This window comes from Diadema setosum, chromosome 15, assembly GCF_964275005.1.
Source record: "Diadema setosum chromosome 15, eeDiaSeto1, whole genome shotgun sequence".
Classification (NCBI taxonomy): domain Eukaryota; kingdom Metazoa; phylum Echinodermata; class Echinoidea; order Diadematoida; family Diadematidae; genus Diadema; species Diadema setosum.
In genome coordinates, this window is record NC_092699.1 from 37,200,083 (window position 1) to 37,222,809 (window position 22,727).

Below are 22,727 nucleotides of genomic sequence, written 5' to 3' on the forward strand. Positions count from 1 at the left end.
AAGTCTCCTTAATAAAAAAGAAATCTTTGGTAGTCGTCTATGATTACTCTTACTGCCAGTTTGGGGTGTATCGACCTTTGTAGGAGGTAATTGATACATCGCAGTGTCCTTTTGAAACGAGAGAAACAAAAATAGTAATGAAAAACTGACAGTATTGAATCAAAATGACCTGAAAACCTGAATAAGACACATGGAGGAATGTTTGTTGGTCGAGTTAAGATCATGGTGACAATTGTTATTGCTTTTGCTCGTCATATTACTAGTAGTATGGATATAAAAGTACATTAATAGAATTGGGTTCTGGCACTTTGATGTCTGTCCTTTTTCTGTCAGCGACTCAAAAATAAAATCACTGAGATATAGTGAACAGTTTTACAATCAGCAAGACGACGACGCTGCTCAAAATTTGGAGGGCTCCCCCTCTCGTCCGTAAACTTCCGGCCGCGCCTCGGGTGTCTGTCGACGCGTCCGCTAACGTTTGGTCCGTGGTTCGGCTCTGGCTCGGTTTTCCGTCCTCGCACCAGCGCGCCTGTCCGTGCGTACAGTGCTCCGTCTCGCCGCCGATGCAGGCGGCGTAGCGGACTGCTAGCGGAATGTAGCTCTGTTCCTGCACTCCGTGGAACAGGTGCGCCATTGGGCCGTGGGCGTAGACCATCACGTCCTGACCCCCGTGGGTTTCCTCGTCAAAAGGAACCAGCGCCTGCTGCCTGTACCCGGTCACATCTGGAATGAAGCGTCCAAGACGAACATAAAATCTAAGATGTTACTTGAGCGCGTCTTCCTTTCACTTGCGTGGTTTTGGCGGAACTTTTGGCGGCAGAATATTATCAATAATCGTCATCAACAATGGCATCTCTACATTTCATAGCTCAAACTGGAGAAAAACTGCATGGAACTGGTTGAATTCCTAATATTGCATCGTCAAAATTGTAACGATATTATAATCATTACTCCACAAAACCATAAAAGTGTGAAGTGGTGACTGAACTAAATGGGCTTCAAAGGAGATCACTGGAATCAACGGGCACAGTCGGTTCAAGAGAAATCTATCCGTGTACTTTGACCTATATTTTGTAAGCCACAGCTACAATTTATTTTCCCTTTGCATACAGTGATCAGATTACAGTGATAGCTGAAGTCAAGGCTGGTCAAGGAGACGATCTTCAAAATGCAATTATTATTGTGACGGGTTGCGAATTTGAAATTGTCTTTCCAAGGACAATTTGGATCTGGAACCGCCTACCTAGTCAAGTTGTGCATTCCACCACCCTGACAACATTCAGAGAAACTGCTCTCCCCTGCATTACAATCTTGCAGCCTTCTTCTGGATCCCTCATCCTTTAAAAAGATGCGTTCAGATTTTACTTGCACAGCGCACACTATCTTTTTCATGTTTTATTGTAGATAGAGATCATCACGGTGGCACCTCCCAATGGCACACACGTGTAATTCATCCCAGTATAGCTTCTTGGAGCTGTGAGAGGGATTACAGTATCAAGTATCAAGTAATACATCTGAGTTACAGAAAGTGTGGTAAAAGACGAGAAAAATGCAAATAAATAGAATGGTTTATCGCGTTACTGGGCCCCTGGGCCCCATTTCATCAAAGATGTTAGGATGACAACTCTTGGTGGAATGGCAACTTCCAATAGCAACAGCCAATCAGGAAGCTGGATTCTTGTCGTTACTATGACAATTTTCATTCCAGCAAGAGTTGCTATCATATCAACTTTTTATGAAATGTGGCCCTGATTGTGATGCAATTCTACACAACTCTAGCTCAAGTACAGAAAACATTATTGTCCCGTGCATGTTTGTTTGTTTGTTTGGCTGCCACTGATACAGCAAGACATGTTACTCACCCGTCTCAACACTGGTGAGGTTCTCTCTGGCTCCGGACTTTCTGAAGGAAAGCTTGAGGTTCTTCGCGCCTGGACCGTTGGCGTAGCTTAGCGTGGAGTAGGGTAGGTCGTCATCAGCTAAATAATGGTCCTCTAGGCCTGATAGGTACAGGAGCACAATATGAAAAATTATGATTTTATTTGGATTATGTGGTTACAAGGGTGGGTGGAAGAGATCATAAATATATTGTTCAAACAGTTAAACCTTCAATACGGTCAAGATTCAGATACTGTTAACTTGTATTAGTCAACTTTCATCGAGTTTCGTTTGACTGCAGTCACCTAGTATCTAGATAGTAGGAAAAAAACGAGATTTTCCAAGACAGTCACAGGTTGAAACAATTTGGGATCAGGCTTTATTACAAGACCGCGGACAAAATAAATATATAACATTCTTGAGTTCTTCCTGAGGATATCAAAACGTCTATTTTGTTAGAAGTTCTAGAGCCATAGAAGGAATCGCACGTTGAATATTTGGAGGATTCGTTGTGCGTCTAAGCTACAACGCTCAAAGCCTTAGGGGTTGTATCAAACCCATTTCCTCCTTGATTTCAAACCTACAGAAATGTCTTAGTTATTTCAGTGAAGGCGAAAGACCAAGTGACTATGAGGTGAAGGAAATTAGTTCGCTCTTTTTGCACTTAGCTATTATGGTTTATCAAATGCATCTTTGACTGCGTTTTGTCACCTAATCAAGATGTGCCTCAGATTGTATCTGGTTGGTATGCACCAAAGAAAGCGTAGACTGGAACTTACCCAAGATGGGGTTTCCCCGAGAAGGGTATCCTGCCATTGTCATCACGTGGGCGTGGTCGGCCGTCACTATGATGAGAGTGTCTTCCGAGCTGGTTAATCGGAGGGCGGCACCCACGGCGTCATCCATGGCCAAAGTTTCGGTGAGGGCGTCGCGCGCCATGCCGTCGTGGTGACCGTGGTCGATCCTCCCGCCTTGGAGGATGAAAGTCAGAGGAGAGATTCAGAGTTAAGAGTTAGAAGTACGGTTATCACTTGTCAACGTGGAATGGCTGTGTGTGTGTGTTTTTTTTTAGTAAGACTCTGCAGTCAAATACAAGAGCTTCATACACCTGCATAAAATAGTAATGTAAACACATACACTTCCAACACACAAAATACTTAGTACTCCCTGTTCGTCTAAGTGCTATGGCCCTATTACTGACATTAAGATTTTCACGAAAGAAATTATGAAGTTAGCGGAAATTCCTAAATGTGTCCATAGAAGTATATCAATGTTCTTAACATTTTTGTAGATATCTGTAAATGTTTCTTTTTCATTGATTTTTGTTTTAATTTGTTACTTGCTCGGTGAATGTCTCTTATTGTGTATCATTGTATATCTTTGAAGTTTCACTGTGTGTATGCTTTGTTACTCGATATAAATCACGGCCTAGCTGAAAACAGCTGTCCAACTGAAAGCAGGCTTTCAACCCGTGTATAAATAAAATAAACTAAACTCTACTCAACACACACACACACGCACGCGCACACACACACACACACACACACACACACACACACACACACACACTAACACAAACATTCACCATTCCCAAAACACTCAAATGCCAGACGGTCACTCTTGCATTTAGAAAATGGTGGGAACAGAGTTGGCCGGCCAGCATCACGTGTTTACATTCAATCATCTTTGATGACATTGGGAGCTTTGGAAACGATACCAACAGCCAAGACGTCTCAGAAACGCATCTACATCTAATCACCATGGCAACGTGGCCCGCTCTTTTCGTCGTCGTAAAATTAAACTTAAAGGCTTTTTTCGGTATGCTTTGTCTGTGTGGCTTTTATTACTATGGAAAGCTAACTCAGTGATTATCTTCCCTTTCGACAATAAAATTTCACTTTGGTTGATTGAGCTTTGAGACAAACTTTTGCATCTTCTTGTTGAAATTGACATGGCAGTGAAGTAACCTACCAAGGAAAAAGATTGTTCAGCTTAAGAATGTTTAAAGGAGATCATGGTGCGTGGTGGTGGAATGAAGTTGTTCAAACGAGTTTTTTCTTGTGATTTATCTCGTGTGTGTTTTTGTGTGATTTTGTTTTTACTATTCCCTTTTAACTACTCCACAGGTTCACTACGTGATGGACGTGTTTAATTAGATTCATTTCTAGGGGGAAATTTAACGCAAATCGTTTCTTTATTTATTTATTTATTTATTTTTTTTTTTAAATAAATGTCATTGTTATCCCCACAGCGGTGTTTCAACAGCGAGAAACTATAGGGGACAGGATTTTTTCCTCCTGGACAGAATTTCACTAGTGATGAACTTTCTGCCTTCGGTTCGCTCTCTACTGGGCCAGAGAAAACAACGTGTAGATTCCATGGGTCAGGACCACGGGTGGACAGGGGTCAAAATAAACACGACACATTCCTCGCTCTCTCGTCCTGTGAACGCTGACTCTTCAGAGATCAACAAGTCATTGAATGGCCATACAAATCTACACCAATGCAAGTGTAATGCCTACACATAGCTATTCGGTTGAAACTAAGCAACGATAACGCTGGCATATACAGGAGACCGAGATTGCATAAAATTTGCGATATTTTTGAGTCTCAACAATTCCAAGTGACGTGTTTCTCCTCTGAGAATTCTGAAACGTCTCACGAGTGGATGATGTAGGCCTATTATACTTCAAAACAATACCAATGTAAAAAGTGTGAAAAAAAAAAACAAAAGCAAACACACAGACCTTTTTAGCATTGATATTTATCAACGAATTCCTGGCGTGCAAGTTTCAGACAATCGAGTGTGCGTGTACATCAGTCACTGATGTTACATTATCATTCATCATTCCATTCAAGTGATTTTATTTCCACATAAAGTAATACAAAGTAATGTACATAAAGCTTACCGGAGTACATCATATCTTAAGGAACTTTAAATCAAATAAGTTTCAACAAAACATGGATACAATAATAATAATATCAACTTTGTTTTCAAATAAATAGACAAGTAAGCAATAAAATTTTACTTTGTTACTCTAGGAAAAGAGGAATTTACAAGAGAAGCATATAGCTTGAAAATTTTGTGAATTACTCTGGAAGATGAGCGCATCTCAATCTCTGGTATGAAAAAGTGAAAAGGGTAAGAAATTGATTGCTAGATACATACGTGGAACGAAAACTATCAGCATTACGAGATGCTCAAAATATATTCAGGTATAGGACCATACACTTTCATCATTATATATGTAAAATTCCAATTAGGGCCACGAATATCACCCTCTACCCCGTTCCCACCCTTCACTTCAGAGGAACATTTAATGTTGCGCGCTCTTGGGGGTGAAATCAATATATCAATATTATCATCTGCTATCGTTTGTCGAGTGCTACTGTTTATTTTATGTCACGTCATGTCGGCATAAATACGTTTCCAACCCTAGCTTGTGGACAAGCCGCTGGAGGCAGTGTTCAATGAATAAACAGGACATTCGCTGAGGTGTGAAGCGCAAAAATGTCCCTCTCCTGACCGGAAGTAACGACAGAGGTAGTATAGTTGAGTCTGAGTGCCGACAGCACGATGACAATTTTGAGTAGGTGTTTGTTTCTCATCAAAACAAAGTAAACCTACGAGAAAGATGGGAAGTTTTTCGGCCTAACAAAATATTCGAGCATGTCAACACCTCACCGTGTGGTTGAGAACACACATGAAGACGAGAATGTTAGCAGGAGTTTCTAATATGCTTTTTCATTCCTGTTGCATGTTCCATTTATTTCCATCACGTTTGGAAATAAACCGAAAATCATTCCACGAAACACGACGATGAATACCTTACAATGCATTGTGCACGAAGATACGGAGTATTCTAACGGCAGTCGATCCCGGCAACAAATCCATTTGATTAAAAAAAAAAAAAAAAAAAAAAAAAAAAAAAAAAAAAAAAAAACTCAGGTAAAATATCGCCTTAGCAGAGGCATGTAGAAGCATGTCTTCTAAGAAATATTAAAAAATCACATCTTTTGTGCAAAAAAGAGATGTCGAAGTCACATAACCACGACGATAATCTATCATCATCATCATGCTGCATGGCATTTTGTCCACATTCGACGGGAGGTCACTGTGAATAGCATGGGGGTCATCCCATGAGACCGACACCCACGAGACACAAAGCCCACGAGTTCGACATTGAAAAAAAAAAAAAAAAAGGTACACGAGTCGTACAGCCCACGAGTCACACAACCCATGAGTTTTACCCTAGGTAAAAACAGCCCACGAGTTCAACATTACAACACGGGGCCTAAATGTGTCGGTCTCGTCGGCATTTCTGCTTAGTGTCGAACTCATGGGCTGTACGACTCGTGGGCTGTATGACTCGTGGGTGTCGAACTCGTGACGTGCACCAATACCATGTTACCCACATGACGCAATGTTGATTGTGCAAAGATCCCTAGCATCTACTTTATTGTGCCTTAAAGAAGAACGAAAAAAGAAGTTCGTAGATCCCTGTTTGTCAATTCAAGAAGCGCCAGTATACTATACGAATCAGAAGATGCAGATCCGAATACTGTAAAAGCTGTTATTTTCGCGAAAGTTTAATTTTCGCGAATTTCGCGAATCACAGTTGGATCGCGAATTTAACAACACACGAAATTGTCTCCATGCGCTTTGTTAATAGAGCATTAACGTAAGCATCGGCGTCGATTCGCGAAAACAACATCTCGCGAAAATGTCTGCGACCTCATCAATCGTGAAAATATCTGTACGCGAAAATAACAGCGTATAGAAGTACGATGTCAGTACGTGATCATGGTGACAGGAAATCAAGAGTTTTAGTTTTCCCGCGGGATCGGTAAGATTTTTTTTTTCTCCCGGGCACGCACTCTTGTTGAACTGCCGCGGAAGAGAAGCTCGGGTCTTTAAAATATCATTGACTGGTATCGGATTCCTGTTAGACTATTCTTGTTGCCGCGGGCGGTAAGGTGGGAAAGGAGGGGTCTCTATATAGCCGCCGGTTTTTACCAAAGATTTATCACAAAAACTTCTTGGTTTCACCTGTTTCGATATCGCCTACACTCTTACCAGATGAAACCATTTCACAGAAAAATTACGAGCTTTCTTAATTTCTATGTTTGTCTCCCATTCTATTCTCTTCTTTCTTTGTTTTTCTTTGACAACACTCTCCTACGTTTCGTACTCTTACTTTTGAATTCAGCGAGATATCTTTCTTTAAAAACGGTATTTTGTAGGCCTACATCTTGAATGTCTATTCCATAACTACATGGAAGTCATCCAGATCAGTCTTGTAATGGCATTCTTCTATCGAGACATATTTCATCTGCTATTTTCTCGGAAACCAATTAAGTTAGCGATGTTTCAATCTTTCTTGATTCAAATTATTTAGGTTTAAGTTAACGTGTCATTCTAATGTTTTAGCCGACGATGATTTTGATGCTCTTGGTAGAGCACTACAGTTAACTTGTGAACTGGTTATCTGTGGAAACAGTGTAAATGCACTTTATCCGCCAATAAGCCTTTCAGCATAACTCTGCCATCATCACCTGTTGGTCCCCAGGGTGTGTTCATATATACAAGTCAGGTAGTTCGATACGCGCCGATAGCAGGCCGTGTGTGTTGACGATCCGTTCGGATTAGGCTCAGTGACAAGTTGATGATCGATAGTTATGCCATCTCTGTAGTCTAGATTCTAAACCCCAACCGAAGAATTCATTCTTTTTCAAAGGTTTACTGTACTGGCGTAGTTAAATGTTCTCACCCCGTCCAGTGTTCTTTTCATGAGATTGGCGTTGCGTATCTACCATGAAGACACTAGCGACCTCAGATCTGCGACGCGAACGCTAAGACGACGCCTCCTCCCGTGCTGGACAATGGAAACAGCTGTCTCGCACATGTGCAGAACACTACTGTTTGCCTAATAACGTTCGCGTCGCAGATCTAAATCTCGCTAAAGACCGTGAGAAATTGACATGTATCGCACATCATTTTTCTTCTTTTTTCACAAATCTATTTTCTGAAGAAGGTTTTTCTGCTCACTATTTGATAACACTTGGTTTGATACGTCGAGTGTCGACAATGTTGTGTCTACGCTAATTGCTTAGGATACAGCTGCTAAAAAGAAAATCTACAAAAAACACCCGATAATACGCATTAAATCAGGGATTTTACTTCCCAATCCAGACGCAGGAACGATAATCACTTGAGCCACATTATTTGGAGTAAATGTCCCTTTAGATTTAGAAAACTTGTACGTTTTTGTACAAATTTTGGAATTTGTTGTAGATCTAGATGCTTATGTGAAGGTGTGTGTAGATGTTGTATGTGCATGTTGTGAGTCATTTTTGTGTGTATCAATGCGTTGTGTAATAATCATGTTCAGTGTGTGTGCACAATCAATGTTGCATTGGTGGACTTGTACACGTGTCAGCGTATGTCTCTGATAAGTTGTATGTGTGCGCTACACACGCCTACCTTCGACAAAGAGAAAGAATCCTTCTTTCTTGTTCTTCTGCAGGATTCTAATCGCCTTCTCCGTCATCTGGGCTAGGGAAGGTTCCCCGGCACGATCCCAGCTGCGGTCCGCCTCGTACTTCATGTGTGACGGCTGAAACAAGCCTGCAAGTTTTCAAGAAGAACGAAACTTTCTGTTTGTAAATTTCACGGTGATTCTTTTTGAAAGAGCAACATTGTTAAATACAGCAATAAAAAGTTTAAGACAAAATGTGGCGCTGTAAATGATACATCATCTCCTCCCTAATCAGTGTCACGGTAAAGTCAAAATGAAGTCAAAACTGGAGGCTTACCGATCAGATGATCTGTTTCGACTGGGTCAACGCGGTTGAAGTCGCGCAGATTCCAAACATAGTGCGATCTCATAGGATCCTTGTCGGCCAGCCAGTCGTTCACCAGGTTGCGGCCGTCGCGCCGTTGTCCGTAGTTGCCATCGTACTCGGGATCCTCCACGCCTCGATGGGTCAGCTCTCGGCGACCACCGCCCATAATCACCTGTTGTGAAAGCATAAAATGACCACGGGTTTTTCGGAGATGTACTGTAAAGAGACCATGTACCTTCATTACGTGGAAACATTCATTCATTTATTCATTCATTTCCCCCTCTATTTCAATCAGTATAAGAATCTGTTCATCTATTTACTTACTTAAAGTTATCTTCATGATATTGACAACTGATTGATACATTATTCACTTTTTCATTATTCATTAACTTACTTATTGCTTACATACCTATCTATAATTGATTTATCATTTATTTGATTATCCCTCGCTCCATCCATCTTCCAATTTATATTCATTCATACATGCATGCATTTAATCGTCAAGTGATTGCTGGTTTAAACATTTCATGATAACATGTTGATGGACGTTGAGCAGGCAGAAACCACGATGCAGTATAAGGTGAGTGTTAATCAGGCAAAGTATCACGAAGCTCACGTTAAAGTTCTTTCCGTTTTCGATAAGCTGCAGGGCGATGTCCTTGCAACCTTCCCTGACGGTGTCGGAGTCGAGATCGTGGTCGTTCTCCCACCTTCGCTCGGGAGTGTGTGCGTATAGCGCCGCTGGAGAGGCGTGCGTCACCCTGGCAGTGGTCACAAAGCCTGTGTTTTTACCTGTCCATACAGAAAGATCATATCAAATACATCCTTTATGCTACATAACTTCCGCACAAGAAGAATGTTTGTGCAAAGGGAGAGAGTAATCATAGAAGCAGTAAGAGGCAGGTGACTGGTTCAAATTAAAGCCTACTTCCATCCTCTTCACGTGTGTGTTTTTTTTTTTTTGTTTTTTTTTTAGCACAGAACGAACATAGTATCACATTATTGACACTAACTTTGAAACCTGCTCTTTCTCTTTTCAACAAGCCCACACCTCTTCTCCCAGTTAAATCACTATAAGTGAGCTTTTCTGTTGATACAGGCTCTACATCCTGTGTTTCTGACATGAAAAACAACAAGAGAAAAGGATTCTGGTGGGTGACGAAGGCGGGAAAACATTCCTTACCTGCTCTCAGTGAATCGATCATGATAGAATCTACAGCAGCGCCCTCTATTGACGAACATTTGCCACGCTCGACGCGGTCATCGACCCCGAGCGTTCCAAACTTGCTTTTGACCCCACAGAGGTAAGCCGTGGCTGTGCCGGCGGAGTCCGGTACCTGGCGATCGGTGTTGTATGTCTGAAGCCGAGGGGAAAATGCAGAAAGGATGATTATATTTATAATCAAACGCTCGGTATATAAGGCACTGTGGCAGAATGAATTGGGCTATGAACTCAACAGATTCTTGGTTCGATTGCTGCCTTGGGTATTCTTCCTTAGGCAGAACGTTTTACCCACAATATCCGTGTTCATCAAGGTGTTCAAGGGTATCTTGCCAATTCAGGGGTTGTATGTTGGCAAGACTCACTGCGCGGGAGAAATTTTCCGGAACGGAAGATTGAGAAAGTCGGAAAGTCGAAAACAACTGAGATTAATGGAGTGCTAGGCGACACAAAATGATCGATTAATGAAAAGATAGCCTAAAAGGCTCTAAATTCATCATCGACCACTAACCCCACCAGCTACGAGTTCCATCCCTCTCTCCTCCCCTAACCGACTTCACCCCGCATTGGCGATTCTTTCATATGGGTAATAAACTACGTACATTGACCCTTACCGTCCGCGAACCCGCATATCCGTACATCGTTCTTCCCAACCCATCTGCGCGACAAGCTTTATTTTTGTCATCATCTTCTACATCATTCCCCTTCTTCCTCCGCCCTCCATCTCCTCTTCGTTCTTTTCACCCTCGTCCAGCCCATCCCCGCCTTCCCCTCCTCAACCAGCACCATTACCACTACCACCACCTCTTCCTCCTCCTTCTCCTCCTCCCCAACATCCGCAGCATTTTCTTTCTTCTCCCCTTCACGTTTTTCTCATTCTCAACGTTTTCCCCCTCTCCTTATTGTAATGATGATAATCATCCTCATCATCACCATCACCACCATCATCACCACCACCAACACGACCATCACCACCATCACCAACACCATCACCACTACCACCATCACCATCACCATCACCGTCACAGTCACCGCCACCGTCACCGTCACCATCACCATCACCATCACCACCACCACCACCACCACCATGAACATGACCATCATCACCATCACCATCACCATCACCACCACCACCACCATCACCATCACCATCACCATCACCACCACCACCACCACTACCACCATCACCATCACAACCATCACCATCACCATCGCCATCGCCATCGCCATCACCATCACCATCACCATCACCATCACCGTCACCATCACCGTCACCGTCACCATCACCACCATCACCACCATCACCATGAACATGACCATCATCACCATCACCATCACCATCACCACCATCACAATCACCACCACCATCAACACGACCTTCATCGCCATCACCACCACCATCATGATCCAACTCCGCACACCTTGACTAAACCGACGTGCGGGAAGTACTCGAAGTGTAGCGACGCTTCTTCCCCCGTCTCTCCGTTCAGCTGTCCCTTCCGTATCCGTGCAGCCGTGGTCGTCGTTACGTCCATTCCGTCCCCAAGGAAGAAGATGATGTTCTTGGCGACGTTCAGGTTCAACCTCTGCCGCTGGAGGGCCTCCTCCAAGGCTGCTTGACCTTTGACATGCCAGTGGAAAGCATCTGTATACAGATGAAGAGAGAAATGAAGCAGAAGATTCCGGAATTATCATCATAATTATAAAGTCATTAGCATCTATAATCATTAATCACTAAATAACAATTGCAATTGCTAAACTTTTGATTAATACATTCAATTCATTGACTGTTAAAGCAATAAGATTTGTCATATGTATACTTTGCATCGTGTATTACTATTTATTCAATGGTAATAAAGCATAGTTGAATGAATTTAATTGAATGGAATTTATATAAATGGAACACTACCGGTTGAAAAATCGAGACTCATGCAAACAGAAGGAGCTCGACAAAGATACTGCAAATCATGCCACCATACTACCGCATCCTTATCACAATCATCAAAAGCATCTGTGAATATGATAAACGAATGAATGCTGTGTGATTTGTCTTTCGCAAAGATTTAATAATTGTGTCTGCAATATTTCAAACTGCTGAAATAGTTAGCACCGACGAGCAACAAGACAAAGTCATAAGCAGGTCACATATTCTATATAATTTAGGTTTTGAGGACACTGAGTGTTAACCGAACCCCCCCCCCCCAATAAAAAAAAAAGTGTCTTAATAAATGTTCAGAAGTTCAACAGACCTGCCACTGAGAATTGTGTGTCAAGTCCACGAGAAAAACACAATATTCAAAATATCCTTTCATTTTAAGAATTTCTGTCGGATTCAGGAACTTTTCTAACTTTTTGTTTGTTTGTTTGTTTATTTATTTTTGAGGTACAATCTCCCCCCCCCCCTCTCTCCTTCCATCAAGGAATCGAAATAGAAATGTGCTAAAATCGAGGCAATTCAGATGAAGATGATGAGAAAGCCACATCCCGGCTCGGAGTGCACGGAACAATGACGCGACTGTGCTGATAGGTGTACACACGAGAGGTCGCGGACCCACGAGCGAAGACAGGGGCGCGTTCAGCCTGAACACAAAGACGCAACTTTTGCGGCGCAGGGCGGTGTTCCTGACGTCATACATGGCGCTTACAATGGATGTACTCATACATCAACGCCGGTATTGTATGAACCGCCGTTGTTTCCAAATAAAAGCGTGGTACGAGGTGAATGTCAGAAGTAGACGAAGATAGTTGGTGATTTTTCTTGTATCAAATCAGAAAAAAAAAAGTGGAAAGAAGAAAAGGGAGGTAAGTAGAAGTGACAGGCAATGTTCGTAGAAAACCTCAGATTGAAGGTAAGGATCGGCGGAATTCAATGAAATGTTGACATTCCCACAAATTGGAAAAACATTCGATTATTCAGCCGGTGACAATCGATTTATGTTACACGCGCCTATTATCAGAAAGATGTTCATCGGAAAGGACTTGAGCTGATGGAGCGTCATCGCGAATTTGCCTTTGGCTGGCCGTTTCGTCACCCAGCCTCCAGTGGGAACGAGCATACGCCGTCTCACGAGCACTATCCGAGCATCGAACCAACCCAGTTCAGTTCTCCAACCACCTGTTAAATGGAGTGAGGCCATTTTTGGAGAGTGTCAAGTGCGTCGACTATAACCACAGACGCCGCTCTTGATCACTTCTCCCGACTTTATGGTTCGCTTGACAGGCTGGGGTAATCATCTCGCAGGACGCGCGCCATTTCTGACGCCACTTCACAATGGGGTTGATGCTGATAACGCAGGGTGATAACTACGATGGGTATAATATATGGAAATGTATATGTTTATATATATATATACATATATATATATATATATATATATATATATATATATATATATATATATATAGAGAGAGAGAGAGAGAGAGAGAGGGAGAGAGAGGGGGAGAGAGAGACAGAGAGAAGAGTGTGTGTCTGTGTGTGTGTGTAAACATGCCTTAATGGTTATTTGTTCATTTTTGTTTGTCTTTCACTTCTGTGCTTATGTTGTGAAGCAAAGCTGCATTTTAAATGGCTTACAGTTATTAATTCTTTAAAAAAATGATTATATGTAATACATGCTAATAAAGAGATGATTATATATGACATATATCTATATCTATATATCTATATATATATATATGTATATATATATATATATATATGTATATATATATATATATATATATATGTATATATATATATATATATATATATATATATATATATATATATATATATATATATATATACAAACACACGCACACCCATATATTGGCGCACTCATGACTACAATCATACATTTCAAAGAAATGCTGGGAAGAAAATTACGCGCTTTCACAGACGAAATGATACTCGTCTAAGATTTCTCGAGATGCCTTGATTAGGCCAAGAGAGCAAAAAGGCGACATGTCCAAACTCACTCGGGTGTCATGTTCTGGATAAAAAGGCAAAAAGGTGACTTGGTAATATATGCGAAGGCACCACGAGTAGCACCACTAAGATTAGGAGGGTCTATACCTAAAGCAAGGTTCTTTGCAAGTTTAAAGGGAGGGTACAGTTTTGGTTGAGGTGGGTTCCATCTTTTCTTAGGACCTCTGTTTTTGGATATCTTAGCCATTTCAAACCCATTTTCATAGAATAAGCTTTGAATTCCTCTTAGAACTATGCTCTTTCATATTTCATACGATGTTTCTCATTATCTCACAAGAAAATCGGAAACCTGAAGCCCCATCTCAACCAAAATTATACCATCCATTTAAACTAGTAGTGTTCTCATTGCCAGTTTAAAGACACTGCGTCACACAAAGATAGTTCTATGAAAACATCATCGAACTCCTGACTAAGCAGCATTATCATAGGATGGAAAAGAAAAATCTCTCAACAATACAAATGCTTTGAAAATGTGCTCTCACTAGAAACATGTCTACGACAAAAGTCACTCTAACAAATTCTTTTATTAAACGATTGAGGCTCGTACTACTGTTTGTAGGAAAAATTAATTTGTTACAATAATGACGTCACTCATAGCTTTTCCTACATTTTTTTTTTTATATTTTAGTTAGCTCTCACTTTTTTTAGCACAATATCAGATACTATATTGCAGTATTACCTCGGATATTTGAAACGTTACCATTTCTGCCATTTTGGTATCATCTCAATTTTTGTTTTAAGTGTCCCTTTAAACGCCCATGATGAGGAGCATAATCTGTGTCCATGACCGTTTGACCAGTAACGAGCTAGGGAAAATAGATGTCCTCAGAGAGAGAAAGGGAGAAAGAAAGGGACGTTTGTACACCTGTGCTGACGAGAAGATAGTAGTAGTGGGGACAGTGTGGCTGAGAATCAGTGGTGAAATCAAGCTGTTTCCATTCCGAATTATCGCGAAATCATGGCCAATCGACTCGTCACAAAATGGGTCATTCATTTCTGCGATGGCTTTGCCGGCTGGCACGCAGATTCCCGCGGTCAGTGTCTCTCATATAAATGCTTCTTGCTAGCAGGAAGTCGCCACATCCAAGGTATAGTGACGAATACATCCATTCTTCCATCCATCACCCCCCCCCCCCACACACACACACACAAATACACACACGCTTATTCTTATGTTCAACCACCACCACTTTACCACTATGTCCTGCCCTGGGCAATTTATGGATTTCACGACCCCGCACATCATGGACGAACCATTTAAAAAGCGGAGCAGTTGAATCCCGTGGGAAAAATGAGGAATAACAGTTACAGAAGGTGAAATAACAAGTTCAAATTTGATTTGAAAAAAATCGTGGGTGTTTTGCTCGTAATCGATGGCGAAAATTCTCGGGGCAGTACATTTTATTACATCCTGATACCCACTTTCTTCCGGTATACGAGGTCGTCCAGCATTTTCTATCACTTTAGAGCAGTTAAAGTACTCACTGTAAGATTGAAGGCGATCTTTGATATTACATGGAAAATTTCGTCGACTGTATCTAGGCTACAGAAAAAAAGAATAATAGTGGAAATTCATAATTCATAATGTCTCCTCGAAATAAACCATTCAGATGATCTGACTATGTCTGATAAAAAGTATAGTTTGTATGGGAAACTTAATAATAAGGTTTCTCTACAATTATATTATGTGAAATTATTGAGGTACATCATAATGCGAAAGACCGAATGGTGATTCTAATATCTAAAACCCTGCATTATCATGTGAAATCTGCCGAGACCGTCTGCCAAGCGCGATCGACTTCTCCGGCACGGGGCGGCGTGCAAACCGTTTGTGATTGGTTGAAGAACCAATCAAAACGAAGCGTCGACCTCGATTTTCGTCATTCTGCGCGGAATGTCGTGTCCAGGCACCGTGCGTCGCACTGACACGGCAAGGCTTGAAATGCATCGCTGCAGAGCCAAAAAGGCGCTAAAGGAAAAAGGATATCAATGCTATTTTTGCCTTTCCCATTTTAGGCAACTTTAAGGGCTTACACGTAGTCAAATTACTTCCTATCAGAAAGTACATTTGAATGTCGCATTGTCTTTGTAGTGGCTTTTTCTTATCACTGTTTTTTTTTTTATATCATCTGTGTTTATTTGGGTTTTTTAGGGGGGAAGGGGAGGGATGAAAATCGCTTTCAGTGTAGGATTAATTCAAGTAAAATTATTTTATGACTTTTATCTCACGCTCACTATGTATGACTAGATTTAAAGTCTGTATATGTCGTTTCTCTTAGCAAGTAAAAAAAAAATACACAAATTTCAGGTGATCTTTTTCATTTCATAATAATGGCAGGGCCCTCTGGTAGAGCAGTGGCAACACTGAAGAGGCAACCCTGGGTAAACAAGACCTTATTTTCATTATCACTACTATCTTTTTCATTGTGACTTATCTTTTTGTTTCCAGGGAAGGGTGACAACTATAAGATGTATGAAGTCAGCAAAAACAAGCTCATGAGGGAAGAATTCAAAATAAACTAAAAAATAACAAAAAGATTGGATTTACTGCCTTCTTGCTCTCCTTCGGGTATAACGGACCAAGGTTAATTTGGCTTTCTTCTCGAGTTCTTTCCTCTTTTATCCATACCTTGGTGTTTGATCCCTTCATTCATTCGTTCCTCTGATCCATGCTAATAAAACTATGTCGCAGCCGAACCCTTTTAACCGAGTCCGATTCAGAGGTACGACGTCATAAACGTCCCTCGTCAAAGCCGAGATCGCAGGCTGGACTCCACTTAAATTAGGCTTTAGATGTAAGTAATAGCTTTCAGCAATCTGACAGTCTTTATCAAGTTGATGCAACGGCTCGAAAAGGAGACTCCATTCTACGTTTCCTATAGCCCAACCCTGGTGCTGAGCAAAATCGGACTTGTGTTGGGGGGAGAGTTTGGAATTGTACAAGTTTTATTTTTTTATGGAGAAAAAAGCAAATAACACTTTGAATGGCAATTGTCAATCAATTGCAAATTGAAAAAAAAAAAGAAGTAATGACGCCAGAATGAAAAATTTGAATACATACGCAGCACCTGGGATGTTTTGACTTATAATTAGTATTGGTTACCTGTGTGTGCAAAGTGATGGCATTTTAAGGTGACAGTGCCGGAAGGTTTAGTGAGATGATGTCATTTCCGTTATCTGTCAAAACATTACTCAACAGCCTTCAGCACAGGAAAAGGAGCAAATCAAGCGAGTCACATGACAGCGTCACATGACAGAGTCACGTGTGGTTGCATGTCACATTCTCAAGGTGTCGCACCAGCGATTTGATGTAATGTTGCACGCCCACATGGGCAGAATGATCTCTCCAAAGTCCAACGAACAGAGACACAACACGCCTACATACAAGCACACACAAACACACACACACACACACACACACGCACACACACACATAATCATATACACAGATACAAACCTAGGAGGTGAATGTTATACTGACATGTATTATTGTCTTGCAATCAGTGTGATTACATTTTATCACAAATGCCCATTTATGTACTTGCCTATGCACAGATGGATATTTTGAATAGCACAAAGGAAAAAAAAAAACCATTATAGGAAACCTGTTTAAAACTCTTTATTCTTGGTCTATGTAATGTGGATTGAAGGTTTACATAAAAAGTTATGAAAGAAAATAAGCAGCAACAATATGATCCCCATAGCCAAGCATATTACACAGCTTTCGAGCACATTGATTAGCAATGACGTTTTGACACATTGGCTGATGTACAAATGAATACCAGGTTGTCTTCGTTGTTCGTTGGCGGCGCTGTTGCAATTTGGTTATTATTTGCCTCATTCTATAATCACTGACTGAGCAACAATCGTTCTCCAGTGAATTCCGTGAGACCTACAAACCAGGTAAAGATATCATCCACCAGATGAAAATTTATCCCCCCCCCCCCACGAAAACTCATGACAAAGCCTGTATGTGCTACCCATTTGCCCATGGACGATCGGCAGCTAACGGCCTCCAACTACGTCTGCAATGTTATCCTCCCGCATTTCTGATACTGTTGTTGTTGTTGTTATTTTAAAGATCGAAAGAAGAGAGAAAGAGAGAAATGGGGCCTGATACTGTATGCGGTTTATTTTCTTGGTAGCATAAAGCAAAGGATCCTACCATGTAAATAATTATAATTGTCAAAACTTTAAACTTTCCATTATACGACAGTATTCCGCTACCACACTGGTGAATGTCAACTTTATTATTACATTTAATGTAGTATTCAAAATATAGTATACAAAGACGTCATTTATCATTAAAGTCATGCTTTTCCATTATATTCTTTTCTCAGACAATATAGACCAGTCTCAATTACTTAAAATGACTAAGAGTCTTTAACTCTGTAAACGTTACCCCCCCCCCCCCACACCAAATAAAAAAAGTACGAGTGTTTCCTGGTGATATCTTTGACGTTGCGTGATGGGGAAGGAAAATTTTTAAGAAATGAGGAAAACAGAGCAAAATATTCTCTATGAATATGGAAATATCATTACGGATTGTTTATAACATTGAGCATAATGTGTCACTGAACCTGGCGTTTCTGTACCAGAAGGTAAGACGATTTCGTCTGAGTTTATCGCTCTTTTTTGTGACGAGAAAAGGCATGCACTCCTGAGGAATATACTCGCTGGATAATAAATAATCTCTCCATGAATGGTGGTTGTTTGACATTAAAGGTCCAGTTTTGTTTTGGCAATGAACCAGAGCCTGAAAACAGCAATCTTACATTAATTTTGTTCCGCACAAAATGCAGTTGTTTACAAATATCCCCAGACATTGTGGATTACCTGGAACAACTATAGATGTAAACAAAATACATACAAGTATCAATTGAACTGCAATCAATGTTGGTCTTCAAAAATTTTTCTTTGAGTAAAAATACGTGCGTTTAACTCATAATGCCTCATGTAGGTGTATAGCATAGGCGAACCTTCAGCGTCGTTGTTTTGGTTTTTACGGGACATAGGATGCAGAAAAGTAAGTAACCCGAAGGAACAATGAGAGGGAAAGTTCTTTTCAGTCCTATTTTTTTGTTAGTTTTCATTACTGCTTTTTCGATGTTCTTGCCATGAACATGACGTCATTGCAAGTGATAAAAATGATAATGATAATACGGTCTTCTTTATCTAGTAGGCTCTTTGGTGTTGCTACTACTCTACCAGAGAACCCAGCAACATCATCATTACTCTGGCGTTTCCAAGTACCCACTTATGTACATATCTGGGATGAGAGGGACAAGGTGGGTAAAAACATCTTGTCCAAGGACGTAGGTACTTGACGGGATTCGAACTAGGAACCTCCGATTGGAAATCTAGAATCTTATCCATTATGCCGCAGTGCCCACACAATTGGTAACCATTTCCCATGAGTGCATCATACTGATATAGCAATCTCATAGAGGATGATTCTCAGCTAAGTCTGGAATACAACTGCCAGTGATTTGAAAAGTACGTCAGAACTTTGACACGTGAGGAAAGGCGTGGTATAATGAGAAAAGCAGACGCCCTTTGGAATGGGACCGCCAAAAAGGGTAACGTTAACCCAGTGCGCAGGTGTGGGCTGGATTGGGACGCGTGGATACTGAATTAAAGTAAGAGGAATCCGCTCCTGGTATAGAATCGGCGGTACCTGTCTGCTGGCGAATGGCTGGGTGAGATCTTATCTAGATATTGACGAACTGGTCGAATCTGGTTCATGATATAGCTAATTTTCCGACAGGTACTTAACTAGGATGTGTGCATTTTGTGGGAAAAGCAAAGAAGACACCAATTGACTCCTCAACAGATCACGTGCAACATGTCACAAGAATGTTCGGATTTGCAATCGGCGCAAATATGAGATTATAAACGGAGAACTGAAGAACGACGACGACAACGAAGAAGAAGAAGGGTGATGAAGATGACAATGAAACAAAACTCTTTCACTTATCTAGTAGTTGGACAAACGATGATGACGATGATGATGACGATGATGACGGTGATGGTGATAATGGTGGTGTTGTGATAATGGTGATATGGTGGTGATGATGATGATGATCTTGGTGATGATGGTGATGATGATGGCAGTGATGATGATGGTATAATGGTGATAATGGGGATGATGATGATGACGACTGCTAGAAACCCGAAATTATTTAACACAACGTAAAGTCTATTATAATACTTTTACACACGAATTTCCACAAAAGTTGATTTTTTTGTTCAATAACTGTCCGAACCAATTAAAAAAGGATCCAGCAATAAGGCACAACGGAAGTATACGAAGTTGTAAACATGAAATGCGCAAGTGTTGGTTATCACAATGTTCAAGTGCATTGAGAGTTACTCTCAGTATATGCTGTATGGAGCGAAGATAGAGTAAAGAAGAGGGGGGGGGGGTTCAAATTGTTGTGAGGTTGATGGAAGCCATAAGTGAGTGGGAGCCGCCATATTTCCAATCGCCGATATTGAAACAACGATCGCCCACGCTGCGCCAGTGATACCACGACAACCGCGGGTGGTAGACCAGTTAAGGATGAGCCCACGCAGGATACAAACCCGAAGGGTCACCCTGAGCGAGTCCGGAGGATTCCATTTCAGGCCAGGCATTACCAAGGAGTATTGAGAACTTCTCTCCATTACTGGGGTAAGGCTCCCATTTGTCCGACCCGTTAAACATGGTCACTAGTTAATGGCCCAACGCGGCACTGTGCGAGTGATAATCAACTGGTGACCGCTGGAAGTACTGCTGACATCGCCTGCCATTAAGATCAAAATCGCGCGCATTGCGCGGGAAAATAAAAGTTTGCAGTGATGGTTTGTCCCCCCCCCCCCCTCTCTCTCTCTCTCTCTCTCTCTCTCCTATCAAGCTATTATTCATCTGCCTCTCCTCCCCTATCCCCCCCCCCCCGGCCTTGTTCGAGAAAATTAGCCGCTAAAGATAGACAGTTCCCCTCCGTAAGCTTCTTCTTTCTTTCGCAATGATGACAACTTGGCGGAATGTTAATTACTTCGGTCATTTCACCCCGCCGTGAGCCAGCGCTCACCGGGCATGTGGCGGGGCGGCATTCCATCGGCGCCCCGCACCCAACGCTCCCTGCACCATTTGGCCATGACCGCTCGAAAGTCCTTCGACAAAGCAGACGAGATATGGAAACCATTGATTTACCTACGAATGCTATTTAACCTTTTCTAATCTAGGTTACAGATCACACCATCACAGAACAAAGAAACGCAGTACACGCTACCTAATGATAATATTATCAGTAACATTTTTATAATCATGATTATCATTATCATCGTTATCATAATTATCATTTCGCTATCACTATTATCATTATAATCATTATCATTATCATGATAGCACTACTTATCCTACTACCATTACTACTAAACTACTACTTCTATACTATAGTTAACCAGCGTTTATCAGCTGGACAAGGGTTTTAAACTCCCTTGTGTAGACACCAGCGTTATCTGTCAAACTATAGGGGCTACAAACAACGTTCTACTTTATGCAGAGAACGATGCCAGCGTCTTGTCACTCTGACGTGGGCCTGATTGATAACTCGAATCGCGCAGCATCGCGACAGGCCGAATCACATAATGCCTGTGAAATGCCCTTACAAATGGGAGGTCCCTGTAGACGTTATCAGATAACGACTGCTGATCGAGAAGTTGTGATTGACTTGTTAAAGAGACTGTTGCGACCAAAAAACAGAGGTGAATATCAAATGTAAACTGTTCCTGGACCAGAACAACACATTCAGGAGCCAACCGAACATCGTAGAATCGGTCTAAGTCAAGAACGAATTGTGGCACAACGGTTAAAACGATGATAATTTTGTTTTGTTTTGAAAATGAACAGTTATTTGCATCCAATCGAGGTCCAATTTCAACATCACTTTCGCTATCTCCCTAGCTCTGATCAAAATCTACTACAGCCCCATTATTGTCAGGTATCATATACTTTACACTCAGACCACGAGAGTCATCGCCGGTAGATCCTAAAGAGAGAAAGCAATGAAACCGGAAATGAATCCAACCCCCATCTCCTGTTTACGAGTCCAGATCCTGAACCAGTGTAGTTACAGTTCGTTATTTCGAAGGTTCGCTATTCCGAAGGATCGTTATTCCGAAGGCTCGTTAGTCCGAAGGTTCATAAATCCGAAGAGGAACGAAGCTCGTTATTCCGGAGGTTTGTTAATCCGAAAATAGAATGTGGCTTGTTACTCCGGAGGTTAGTTAGCCAGAAATGAAAAAAAAAAAAGCTTGTTATTCCGAGGGCTCATCAATCATTCTTCATTTTCGGATTTACAAAAAGTATTTCATTTTCGGACTGTTGAACCTTCAGAATAACGAACCTTCTTACATTTGGGGATTAACGAACATTCGGAACAACAAACCTTATTTCATTTTCGGACAAACGAATCTTCAGGATGACGAACCTTCGGAATAACGCCACAATGTTCAGGTTATGAACCCTATTTTGTTTTCGGACTAACGAAAATCTATAGGTATAGGGAATTTGTGTGTTTCGGATTAACGAACCTCCGAAATAACGAACATCACCCTCCACTTCTAGCACCGTGTTCACTGTAATGCGAACGTGATATGAAGTCAGGACTTCGCTCGTAGCTCGCCGGTAATGCACGATTGAAGCAACAGGCAGGATGTGTGACTCTAAATAATTCACACTTTGAGGTCCAAAAGTAGACGAGAAAGAAGAAGGATTTAAAGTCACTGTTTGTGCAGTGGTCTTTGAGGTCTCTCATATTTTGACATTGT

At 41.4% G+C, this 22,727-nt stretch overlaps 1 protein-coding gene across 1 annotated transcript; it reads right to left on the reverse strand.

Annotated features, from left to right (window-relative positions):
• Positions 1 to 349: 349 nt before the first annotated feature.
• LOC140238737 (alkaline phosphatase-like) lies at positions 350 to 21,053 on the reverse strand. The gene is made up of 10 exons (XM_072318632.1): positions 20,987 to 21,053; positions 12,957 to 13,061; positions 11,368 to 11,591; positions 9,908 to 10,082; positions 9,341 to 9,516; positions 8,695 to 8,896; positions 8,363 to 8,506; positions 2,658 to 2,849; positions 1,863 to 2,000; positions 350 to 723 (listed from the first exon to the last, which is right to left on the reverse strand). Exons 1-10 carry the CDS (start codon positions 21,051 to 21,053, stop codon positions 350 to 352), a joined length of 1,797 nt encoding a protein of 598 aa, XP_072174733.1.
• Positions 21,054 to 22,727: the final 1,674 nt, after the last annotated feature.

What these genes read in the sequence shown, in the direction of transcription:
- LOC140238737 (XM_072318632.1), bottom strand. Translation starts at nt 21,053, where the DNA reads ATGGCCAAATGGTGCAGGGAGCGTTGGGTGCGGGGCGCCGATGGAATG. An exon ending in CGAAACAGATCATCTGATCG is followed by an intron (nt 8,507 to 8,694) that starts GTAAGCCTCCAG and finishes GAAAACTTGCAG; the next exon opens with GCTTGTTTCAGCCGTCACAC. An exon ending in TCGGGGAAACCCCATCTTGG is followed by an intron (nt 2,001 to 2,657) that starts GTAAGTTCCAGT and finishes TGTACCTATCAG; the next exon opens with GCCTAGAGGACCATTATTTA.